The sequence below is a fragment of the Salmo trutta genome, chromosome 11 (assembly GCF_901001165.1).
Source record: "Salmo trutta chromosome 11, fSalTru1.1, whole genome shotgun sequence".
NCBI classification, from domain to species: Eukaryota; Metazoa; Chordata; class Actinopteri; order Salmoniformes; family Salmonidae; genus Salmo; species Salmo trutta.
The window spans coordinates 13258639-13271550 of NC_042967.1; the positions used below are offsets into that span (position 1 = coordinate 13258639).

General features: G+C 43.4%; 1 protein-coding gene across 1 annotated transcript in view; it reads left to right on the forward strand.

The window, feature by feature from the left end:
* The window catches only part of LOC115202237 (zinc finger protein 827-like), a 111469-nt gene that overhangs the window by 65845 nt on the left and 32712 nt on the right, over window positions 1–12912 (forward strand). The window contains 1 exon segment of the mRNA XM_029766225.1: window positions 4795–5097. Within this exon segment, the coding sequence (XP_029622085.1) occupies window positions 4795–5097 (303 nt within the window).

Below are 12912 nucleotides of genomic sequence, written 5' to 3' on the forward strand. Positions count from 1 at the left end.
ACCACCACCATCACTAAACTGTTATCATTACCATTACCACCCATACCACTACTACTACCACCACCATCACTAAACTGTTATCATTACCATTACCACCCATACCACTACTACTACCACCACCATCACTAAACTGTTATCATTACCATTACCACCCATACCACTACTACTACCACCACCACCACCATCACTAAACTGTTATCATTACCATTACCATCCATACCACTACTACTACCACCACCATCACTAAACTGTTACCATTACCATCCATACCACTACTACTACCACCACCATCACTAAACTGTTATCATTACCATCCATACCACTACTACTACCACCACCATCACTAAACTGTTATCATTACCATTACCACCCATACCACTACTACTACCACCACCACCACCATCACTAAACTGTTATCATTACCATTACCATCCATACCACTACTACTACCACCACCATCACTAAACTGTTACCATTACCATCCATACCACTACTACTACCACCACCATCACTAAACTGTTACCATTACCATCCATACCACTACTACTACCACCACCATCACTAAACTGTTATCATTACCATCCATACCACTACTACTACCACCACCATCACTAAACTGTTATCATTACCATTACCACCCATACCACTACTACTACCACCACCATCACTAAACTGTTATCATTACCATCCATACCACTACTACTACCACCACCATCACTAAACTGTTATCATTACCACCCATACCACTACTACTACCACCACCATCACTAAACTGTTATCATTACCATTACCATCCATACCACTACTACTACCACCACCATCACTAAACTGTTATCATTACCATTACCACCCATACCACTACTATTTGGAATGATAAACAACAATAATAATAGTAATAACAATAATAGTAATAATAAGTAAGTTACTGTTTACTATGCAGATGTTATTATTCAGTGTCCCTCAGGCTATGGCAGGCAAATACATATTTGGCTGCAAGAGGAGCCATTGCTCCTTCGCCCATGAGTATTTTTACTTTTTCCTCTGGGTTTAATAAGTTCAAATTTGGAATAAATGTAGTCATTTCTGTGAATAAGGAATCTCTTTGTGAGGAATATTTATCACAGTAAAGGAGAATGTGCATCTCTGTCTCTACCTCCCCTGTCGTGCAGTGACCACATACACGCTCCTCTTTGGGTAGCCATGTCTTTTTATGTCTGCCGGTTTCTATTGCCAATTGGTGGTCACTCAGCCTGTACTTGGTAAGGATCTGTCTCTGCCAGGTGGTCACTCAGCCTGTACTTGGTAAGGATCTGTCTCTGCCAGGTGGTCACTCAGCCTGTACTTGGTAAGGATCTGTCTCTGCCAGGTAGTCACTCAGCCTGTACTTGGTAAGGATCTGTCTCTGCCAGGTGGTCACTCAGCCTGTACTTGGTAAGGATCTGTCTCTGCTTCGTATCTCTGACAGAGTAGAGATAATCAGCCAATTCATATTCTCTGTTTAGGGTCAGATAGTAATTTAGTCGGCTTTGGGATTTTGTTTCGTTTTTCCAATGTTGTAAATATGAGTCCTTTGATTGGTTCATGATTTTGTTTATTTGAATTCTTTCTTTTGAAGCTGGTGTCAGCTTGGTTGGTGAGGTCCAACACCAGCTGACTGAGAGGGCTCGTTTCTGGGCTCAGCTCTTGGGTTTGAAGTGCTTTAAATTGCAGCCTTGAATTTGGACTTGAATTTAGAGGTAGCCAAAAGTTTTATGATCTTTTCTGTATTTTCATTATTACTGGAAAGCGGCCCAATTCTGCCCTACATGCATTAGTTGGTGTATTTCTCTGAACTTGTAGGACTTTCCGACAGAATTCTGCATGAAGGGCTTCAATTGGATGTTTGTCCCACATTTTAAAGTCCAGTTTATTGAGTGGCCCCCAAACCTCACTTCCGTAAAGAGCTATTGGCAGGATTACAATGTCAAATATTTTGGTCCAAATTCTAATTGGGATGTTGATTTTCAATAATTTCATTTTTATTTATCTGCGGGCTTTTTCTTTTGAGTGCATTCACTGCCATATTAAAGTTTCCCGATGCAGATACTGTCAGACCAAGGTCGGTGTAATTTTTAGTGTGTTCAATTATGGTGTTGTTCAGGGTGAATTTATATTTGTGTTTCTGACATCTGTTTTTTTTAAATTTACTGCCAGGGCCCAATTATGGCAATAATGTTCTGTTGAAGACCTTTGGTTGGTGATAGAAGTACCAAGTCATCAGCATATAGCAGGTATTTCACCTCTGTGTCAAATGGTGTTGGTCCTGGCGCTGGAGAATGGTCCAACATGTCTGCTAATTCATTGACATAAGTGTTGAAAAGATTTGGACTCAAACTGCAGCCTTGTCTCACACCTCGACGTTGTGAAAATAATTCTGTTCTTTGGTTTTTGATTTTTATTGCACACTTGTTTTCTGTGTACATACATTTTATTAAGTTATACACCTTACCACCAAGCCCACTTTGGAGAATTTTGTAGAATAGCCCTTCGTGCCAAATAGAATCAAATGCTTTTTTAAAGTCAATAAAGCAAGCAAAGATTTTGCCCTCTTTTTTTTTGGTGGACGTGTTTATTAATTAGTGTGTGTAAGGTGTATATATGGTCAGTAGTGCGATGGTTAGGGAGAAAGCCAATTAGACATTTACTTATTACATTTTTTTCTTGAAGAAAGGTTTGAATTCTTGAATTCAAAATGCTACAGAAAACCTTTCCCAAGTTACTGTTTATGCAAATTCCCCTGTAATTATTGGGGTCTGATTTGTCTCCACTTTTGTGGATAGGGGAGATGAGCCCCTGGTTCCAGACATCAGGGAAGCAGCCAGAAGTTAAAACCATGTTGAACAATTTAAGCACAGCATTTTGCAACTCAGGTCTGCTGTTTTTCAGCATTTCATTTCTAATGTTGTCTAGACCACAAGCCTTCTTTGATTTAATAGATTCAAGCTTTTCATTTAGTTCTTGTTGGGTTATTGGGTAATCTAATGGATTTTGGTTGTTTTTAATGACTGATTCAAGGATGTTAAATTTTTCTTTAATTTCTAATTGGTTCTGTTGTAAGTCTTTTTGTGGGATGTTTTTGTACTGGTTATCAAAGTAAGTTTTCCAAATTCCTACATCTTGTATGGATAATTCCTGTGGCTTTGTTGTGCGAAAAATTGTTCCACATGTCCCAGAACTGATTTTGGTAAATTACGTTTTCAATTTCATCAGGTGTCTTGTTGGTATAATTCAATTTCTTGCATTTCAGTGTTTGTTTATACTGTTTCAAAGTATTCATATCGTAGCTCTGGGTTGTTTTGCTGCTTATGTTTTTCGTTTGACATTTGTCTTAGGTGTTTTGTAATTGTTTTACATTCATTATCAAACCATTTGTCAGAAACATTTTGTTTTTTGTTTCTGATGTTGCATTTCTTTGGTTTTCTCAAATTTGCTTTCGATGCTGCTTTTTGGAATATGCAGTTGATGTTTTGAGTAGCCGAGTTGACACCATCTTTGTTTTGGTATTGTGAGTTATTGAAAAACTGTATAGAGTTCATAATTTCATTTGAGTTCAACGTTTCAATGAATCTCTCTGCACTGTTTGGAGCCCATCTGTACGATTGGTTTATGTTGTAGAGTTTATTGGGCTGCTTTTTTGAAGGAGTTTTGCCGGTTAATTTCTTCAGAAACACGTTGATCTGACTGTGATCTGACAATGGTGTCAGTGGTCTGACAGTGAATGCACTAATGGAGGAGGGGTGAATGTCAGTGATGGCATAATCGACTACACTTGTCCCAAGAGCTGAGCAGTAAGTAAACTGACCTAAAGAGTCCCCTCTGATTCTACCATTAAGCATGTACAGGCCTAAGGCTCGACAGAGATGCACTAACTCCTTCCCATTTTTGTTCAGTATTTGGTCAGGACTGTTTCTATTATTTATAATAGGGCTACTGTACAAGGAGGGGTGTCCAAATATGTGGTGGTTACCTCCCGCATCAGTGTCGCAATGTTCAGAACCTGTTCTTGCATTGAAATCTCCTTAAAGAAGCACTTTACCCTCTGCCTGAACTGTAATGATTTCTTTGTGGAGATCGTCAAACACCTGATCATCATAATATGGAGAATCTGAAGGAGGAGCATAAGCTGCACATATGTATACATCATTGTCACAGTAGATTGTACCTTTGTTAAGTTTTAGCCAAATGCGACTGGTACCTTTTTTCCCATTTCATTCAGTGCTAAATTCTGCTCATGCCAAATTTATGATTCCACCTGAGTCTCGGCCCCCGTTGAACATTTTTATGTTTGATTGATGGTAGTAAACTTTCTCTATAGCCTGAGGGACACTGAGTATCTATGTCTCCACGACACCATGTTTTCAGTAGGATTATATGATGTCCTGTCCCTTGATGTTTTTAATCCATTTTGGATTTATTGTTTTAGAACCAAAATGTGAAGAGTATAGGCCCTGGATATTCCAAGAGCTGATAGTTAATGATCTCACTTATAATAACTGATATTCACTGGTTTGAGTAAAGTACATTGAAAAAACCCAAAATGTTATATATATACGTGCGCATACACACACAATTACATATAATAATTATTATAATACCAGTGCCAATAAAATTAAGAATAGTTGTAAACAAATTAATAAGAATGGAATAAGATTGCACAAAAAATAAGTACAATGCAATCTGCAACCCTTTCTCTCTAACCCTCCCTCTCTCTAACCCTCTCTCTAACCCTCTCCCCTCCGTTCTCTCTCTGTATAGCAGCCAACCAGAAGGAAGCCCTGAAGTCTCCACAGTCCTTCCATCTGAAACAGGAACCCCGGGCAGAGGAAGAGGAGGAAGAGTTGCGGAGGAGCCCCCGGAGCCAGCCCAGCTACTCCTCCTTCTACCAGGAGCAGGGCGCGGCGCTGGGGGCCACAGGGCCAGCAGAGGTCACAGCAGACAGTGGGGGCCACAGAGGGACCCTGAAGGGACGGGAGGGAAGCCCCATGGGGAACAAGAACAGTCTCCTCAGCCAGGACATCAACTTCAAGGTGGCGTCGGAGCTGCTGATGAAGCTATCAGGTAAGGTAATGGGCTGTGTGTGGGTAGGGGGGAGGTCATTTGTGTGTGTGTGTTTTCCGGTTTAGAAGTGATGTTTTTTGACAGCACAATGCACACATTCACAGCCAATTTTATCATAAAAAAGAATTAGAACGTAGTTGATGTTTCTCAATATAGGATAGTGCAAGTAGAGATTGGATTGAATTCAAATGAGCTCCACAAACCTTAACTTGACCTATGTACTGACAAGGCGTGCAAGTCTTTTAAAACTCTACTCCGTGATCTCTCACATTTTGAGTAGCTAATAAAGAATTCACCCATGTTGATCTGGAGATTGCAGTGAAAGGCAGTCCTCAATCTATTCTGCTCTTGACTGGGTCAACATGGTACAGTTACAGTGCCTTAAATCAGCCAATAGGAATGAATCAGTAGAGAGGTCAAAGGTGACCCAGGTCACTGCCATGTAATGACATGGGTAAAAGCATTGTATATAGAGAAGTAAAATGGAACCGTTGTCAAAGGTGAGGCACAGTACAGGTGAAAACCATTGTACTGTGAAATGTTTAGCTCTTACACTGAGAATCAAAGCTCTCTATTTTGGCACCAAAGCCTTTGTGTCCTCCCATGGTAATATCCAGGTCAAAGTCCTCTCTCAACACCTCTGTTCTCTTTCTCTCCCTCCTGCGTCTTCCTCTCCACTTCCTTCTGTTTTTCTTTATTTTTCTCTCTCCCCCGGTTTCTGTTCTCTCTCTTTCCCTCCTGCCTCCTCTCCAGTTTTTTTTGGGGTGGAAGAATGGCAGAAGGGTCAATTATTTTTCATGTTGTTCAGTCAATATCCTTTTCCCGTCCTGCGGTCCCCCGTCCGAAACAAACCAATCGATGGCTGCTGGGTCCATCTCCAACGGTGCGCTACAGTGAACCTCAAACCGGGCCCCCCTCTCACCCTCGCCCCTCTCTATGAAAACAGAGATGACGGAGGGAAGAAAGAACACCCTGTCCTAAACCGTCTACTAGTTTTAGCATGTTCTCTTGTTATTTCTGCTGCAGTACAGGTTATGTCATACGAGAGGCCCCTCTCACCCTCGACTATATGAGACAGAGATGGTGAAAGGATGGAAGGACTGAACAGAACACCCTGTCCTGAACCGTGTGCTAGATTCAGCATGCTTCATGTTATTCGCTGCTACGGAATTACAGTGTGTTATCACCAAAGTGTAGCCCATCTGCTTCTTTTATTTTCACATGAAAGTATGGTCAAGTGTGTGGCACAGATCAAGTGTGTGTGTTGGGCATGTGTTTGTCCACAGTGTGAGAGCTGAGTGTGTCTCTCCACTAATCAAGTGTCTAAGTGGTTCAAGTGTGTGTCTGTGTGTCGCTTGCAGGTTGTGTGTGCTGTAGGTGTTGGTGGTGGGTGGGTGTTATCCTGTGTGTGTGTGTGTGTGTGTGTGTGTGTGTGTGTGTGTGTGTGTGTGTGTGCTGTAGGTGGCGGGTGGGTGTTATCCTGTGTGTGTGTGTGATCTCTTGATTTCATGTGATTCCATGCTCTGAGGGAACAGTACTGTGTGTTTGTTTGCTGCGGGGTGTAACACAGCAGTTGATAACAGTACAGTGATCTCTCATCTCATCCTGTACCCTCACACACCAGCTGCCATTGTTCTGTTCTCTTGTTCTCTCTGGGTCGCCCTGTGTCTACAGTGAGTCATAGACACTGCCTGGGAGCGCTGCTACACTACATTACACTATACACCCCACACACACACTATACATTACGTGTGTCTGTGTGTGTGTGTGTGTGTGAGCGACAGAGATGGTGAGAGAGAGAGTTGAAGAGAGAGGAGGTGGGAAGTCTCTGAGTGATTCCTCCACTACTGCTGCTTGTCCTTTGTTCTGTTTCCTCACCTCATCATTCCCCACCTCTGGGCTGACATGCTCACCACACCACCACATCCTCCCAAGCCGTTAGCCTGTCAGTGTAGTTAACATGGGCCAGTTAGCCTGTTAGCCTTTGTAATTTAGCAGCATGCGCCGAGAAAAATGTATGATTCTGGGTTTAATACTTCAAATATCTTTCATTGTGCTCCCCCCCCCGGAGCTAAGTAGAGAGGGTAGTGCCATCGTCCATTGTCATGACAACAGCAGCGGGGTCGTCTGAGGGAGTTGGAGAGAAGGTTGTCTGGTGTGATGGCTGTGACAGTGAGTCTGGCCCCTCAGTCAGACGGCCTTGAGGTTAGAGAGAGTAACGGGGGAGGAGGAGGGGAGGGGGGGGGCAAGGGGAAGGTCAACTCCGTATGAGTCGTCTGCGTCACACGGCCACGAGGTTCCAAGGGCGTCTACTCCGTCACCTCTGACCCCTTGCCGAGGTCAACTCTGGCGCAGGGAGACACGCTGTTGGCTGAAAGTCACATGTTTGCGATTGAGCACAGATTGAAAAAAAACCTTACAAAGATCTTACAATAGATTGGTTAAATGGATTGTTACCAGAGAGGCTCCGCCTTAAACCCACTAATATGGAATAGGCTAGGTGTAACTAAATGACCACACTAGCTCATTTTCAGTTGACCAAGGCAACCATCAGGAGAGCAAGGAGGACTGGCATCAAAACTGGCCATTGTGTACTGTAATGTGTTGCGTCACTGCTTTAACTAGGTCACTTCTGTTTCTCTCTCTCTTTCGCTCTTTCTCTCTCTCTCCTTATCAAATGACGGTGGTGGCGATAGCGCCCTCTCGCCACCCCCCACATCTGTTTTTAAAACATGCTGTTAGCACGGTTAGCGTCTAGGGGCTAATTACAGTAGGGCTAAACAGTCCCCCGCGCTGCTGGCTAACGCCTGCTAGTGCCTGTTAGCAGATGGGTACTGGTATAGAGGGTACAGAAGGACATCAGGGGACTGGGAGGGGGGGGGGGATTGGGGGGGTACAGTGCCTTGAGTGATACCCTTTGTCCCAAGCAGGCAGGCTGGGAAAGTGTGGGTGATGATGTCCCTGCCACCCACTGTCCCTGGTTCCATCTCCCCCTACCCCCCACCATGGGTGTGAAATCACACCCTTCTCCTAGCAGTGGGCCTATTTCCGTCCCAATATACTCCCCTCTGTTTCGTCTTTCCTCGCCCTCAGCACCCAAGGTCATTACCTTGCTAATTAAGACGAGTGTACCTGACATGGCGTCCCAGTTGGGGTCGTGTGGTTAAAGTGATGTAGGCTGTAGTAGAACCTGATGACGGCTTGTCAAAGAGATTGGATGAGAGGATACATTCTCACACACATATACAGAATAGCAAAAAGCAGGGCGTAACTTTCACTGGGAAAGGCATTCCAGGTTAAGTTGGTTGAGAGAATGCCAAGAGTCTGCAAAGATGTCATCAAGGCAAAGTGTGGCAACTTTGAAGAATCTCAATATAAAAATATAAAATAAATATAAAATATATTTTGATTTGTTTAACACTTTTTTGGTTACTACATGATTCCATAGCTTCACACACACACACACACACACACACACACACACACACACACACACTCACACAGTTGAAGTCAGAAGTTTACATACACCTTAGCCAAATACATTTATACTCAGTTTTTCACAATTCCTGACATTTAATCCTTGTAAAAATTAAGTCTTAGGTCAGTTAGGACTGCCACTTTATTTTAAGAATGTGAAATGTCAGAATAATAGAAGAGAGAATTGATTAATTTCAGTTTTTATTTCTTTCATCACATTCCCAATGGGTCAGAAGTTTACATACACTCAACTAGTATTTAGTAGCATTGCCTTTAAGTTCTTTAACTTGGGTCAAACGTGTCAGGTAGCCTTCCACAAGCTTCCCACAATAAGTTGGGTGAATTTTGGCCCATTCCTCCTGACAGAGCTGGTGTAACTGAGTCAGGTTTGTAGGCCTGCTTGCTCGCACACACTTTTTCAGTTCTGCCCACAACTTTTCTATAGGATTGAGGTCAGGGCTTTGTGATGGCCACTCCAATTCCTTGACTTTGTTGTCCTTAAGCCATTTTGCCACTTCTTTGGAAGTATGCTTGGGGTCATTGTCCATTTGGAAGACCCATTTGTGACAAAGCTTTAACTTCCTGACTGATGTCTTGAGATGTTGCTTCAATATAGCCACATCATTTTCGTTCCTCATGATGCCTTCTATTTTGTGAAGTGCACCAGTCCCTCCTGCAGCAAAGCACCCGCACAACATGATGCTGCCACCCCCGTGCTTCACGTTTGGGATGGTGTTCTTCGGCTTGCAAGCCTCCCCCTTTTTCTCCAAACATAACGATGGTCATTATGGCCAAACAGTTCTATTTTTGTTTCATCAGACCAGAGGACATTTCTCCAAAAAGTACGATCTTTGTCCCCATGTGCAGTTGCAAACTGTAGTCTGGCTTTTTTATGGCGGTTTTGGAGCAGTGGCTTCTTCCTTGCTGAGCATCCTTTCAGGTTATGTCGATATAGGACTCGTTTTACTGTGGATATAGATACTTTTGTACCTGTTTCCTCCAGCAACCTCACAAGGTCCTTTGCTGTTGTTCTGGGATTGATTTGCACTTTTCGCACCAAAGTACGTTCATCTCTAGGAGACAGAACGAGTCTCCTTCCTGAGCGGTATGACGGCTGCGTGATCCCATGGTGTTTATACTTGCGTACTATTGTTTGTACAGATGAACGTGGTACCTTCAGGCGTTTGGAAATTGCTCCCAAGGATGAACCAGACTTGTGGAGGTCTTTTTTCTGAGGTCTTGGCTGGTTTCTTTTGATATTCCCATGATGTCAAGCAAAGAGGCACTAAGTTTGAAGGTAGGCCTTGAAATACATCCGCAGGTACACCTCCAATTGACTCAAATGATGTCAATTAGCCTATCAGAAGCTTCTAAAGCCATGATATAATTTTCTGGAATTTTCCAAGCTGTTTAAAGGCACAGTCAACTTAGTGTATGTAAACTTCTGACCCACTGGAATTGTGATACAGTGAATTATAAGTGAAATAATCTGTCTGTAAACAATTGTTGAAAAAATTACTAGTGTCATGCACAAAGTACAGTCGTGGCCAAAAGTTTTGAGAATGACACAAATATTAATTTTCACAAACTCTGCTGCCTCAGTTTGTATGATGGCAATTTGCATATACTCCAGAATGTTATGAAGAGTGATCAGATGAATTGCAATTAATTGCAAAGTCCCTCTTTGCCATGCAAATGAACTGAATCCCCCCAAAAACATTTCCACTGCATTTCAGCCCTGCCACAAAAGGACCAGCTGACATCATGTCAGTGATTCTCTCGTTAACACAGGTGTGTGTTGACGAGGACAAGGCTGGAGATCACTCTGTCATGCTGATTGAGTTTGAATAACAGACTGGAAGCTTCAAAAGGAGGGTGGTGCTTGGAATCATTGTTCTTCCTCTGTCAACCATGGTTACCTGCAAGGAAACACGTGCCGTCATCATTGCTTTTCACATAAAGGGCTTCATAGGCAAGGATATTGCTGCCAGTAAGATTGCACCTAAATCAACCATTTATCGTATCATCAAGAACTTGAAGGAGAGTGGTTCAATTGTTGTGAAGAAGGCTTCAGGGCGCCCAAGAAAGTCCAGCAAGTGCCAGGACCGTCTCCTAAAGTTGATTCAGCTGCGGGATCGGGGCACCACCAGTACAGAGCTTGCTTAGGAAGGGCAGCAGGCAGGTGTAAGTGCATCTGCACGCACAGTGAGGCAAAGACTTTTGGAGGATGGCCTGGTGTCAAGAAGGGCAGCAAAGAAGCCTCTTCTCTCCAGGAAAAACATTAGGGACAGACTGATATTCTGCAAAAGGTACAGGGATTGGACTGCTGAGGACTGGGGTAAAGTCATTTCCTCTGATGAATCCCCTTTCCGATTGTTTGGGGCATCCAGAAAAAAGTTTGTCCGGAGAAGACAAGGTGAGCGCTACCATCAGTCCTGTGTCATGCCAACAGTAAAGCATTCTGAGACCATTCATGTGTGGGATTGCTTCTCAGCCAAGGGAGTGGGCTCACTCACAATTTTGCCTAAGAACACAGCCATGAATAAAGAATGGTACCAACACATCCTCCGAGAGCAACTTCTCCCAACCATCCAGGAACAGTTTGGTGACGAACAATGCCTTTTCCAGCATGATGGAGCACCTTGCCATAAGGCAATATAATAATAATAATTATATATATATATATATCTCCACATCCACCTGACAGGCGGCATATCAAGAAGCTGATTAAACATTATGATCATTACGCAGGTGCGACCAGCCACCCGGACAGCTAGTGCAACTGAGAAGTATTTCTGTCTGTAATAAAACCCTTTTGTGGGGAAAAACTAATTCTGATTGGCTTTGCCTGGCTCCCCAGTCAGTGAGCCTGGCTCCCAAGTGGGTGGGCCTATGCCTTTCCAGGCCCACCCATGGCTGTGCCCCTGCCCAGTCATGTGAAATCCATAGATTAGGACCTAATGAATTTATTTCAGTGGACTGATTTCCTTAAATGAACTGTAACTCAGTAAAAAAAACGTTGAAATTGTTGCATGTTCCGTTTATACTTTTGTTCAGTATAGTTTAAACCGTACACTGACAATCAATTGTCCACACGTACCGCATAACAATAATTGATTGGATTTATGAAGTGCAGGAATACATGTTAATGTAGCCCAAGTGGTGGGTGGGAGGACATGACCCTGCCGTTTCATTTCATCATCACTGTGCTGCTGTTTCCTGATGCTAAGCCTGTTCCACTCTGCCTCAGTGCCCTGGCCGTGCCCTCTCTGTGCCCTCTCCCTCCCTTTCTCCTTCATTTCCTCCCTCCCTGGTAGATCTAGTCTTACAGTCGCACTGATATCTTTAGGCCTTCATCCCCTTAGGGGACTATTGGGTCTTTGAACCCACCCCACTCTGTAACAAACACACCACTCTCCATTAGTCTCAGTGTAAGTGTTGCATCATCATTGTACTGAATTATTGAACGCTACAGTACCAGGCGATCTGGGAACAGATGTAGCAGCAGTATCACCCCTCCCGCTCCAGGCTGAATGAGAGGTAACTGGTCTAAGATCAGTCTCTGTCTGCTGCTGTTTCGCTCCCCAGCTGACATGTTGTCTTCCACCACTGCATCCTTTTGAAGCAGCTGAACTCTTCACCCCTTTCTGAGCAGGTCGACCAGAGAGGGAGAGCGAGGGGATGAGGAGAGAGGATGTCATCTTATGACTCCTCCTCTTATCCGGCTCCTTCTCTCGCTCGCTCACTCATCTTTCTTCCTTCTCTCTCACCCTCAGGGTGTTCCTCTCCCTGGCACTCTCCTCCTTTTTTTTCATCCTTTCCTCTCATCCTCTCTTCCTCCCTCACTGCATCCATGTGTCTCTCCCAGCTCATCTCTGTATTCCCCCTCTGTCGATGCATCAAAGGTATACCTCGCAGTATGATAAGATAGCTTTACATGTGTTGAATCGGTAATGGCGTGGCTGTTTGGCTGTTAAATGTAGGGCTTTACTGCTAGTCCTCTCCTCACCTATGTACACGCACACAGTCAGACTGGCTGTACGTTCTGATTGGAGCAGAGACCGAAGGTCAAAGGTGAACAGCGAAACAGCAGCGCAGTCATTTTCACTCTGTCTCAAAAATGAATAATGCATTGTCAAGTAAAAGCAGACATGTATTTGTCCGATAAAATGTGATATGTACAGATTGTTAATATAACCTGATATAGAGAGAAGAATACAGTATACTAGATAGCATAGGGCTGTCTCTAAAGATACAGAATATATTAGCATGCAGCCTAAACACAATCCACACAATGTCAACATAATATACATTGGACTATGTATAGTCTACCTGTGT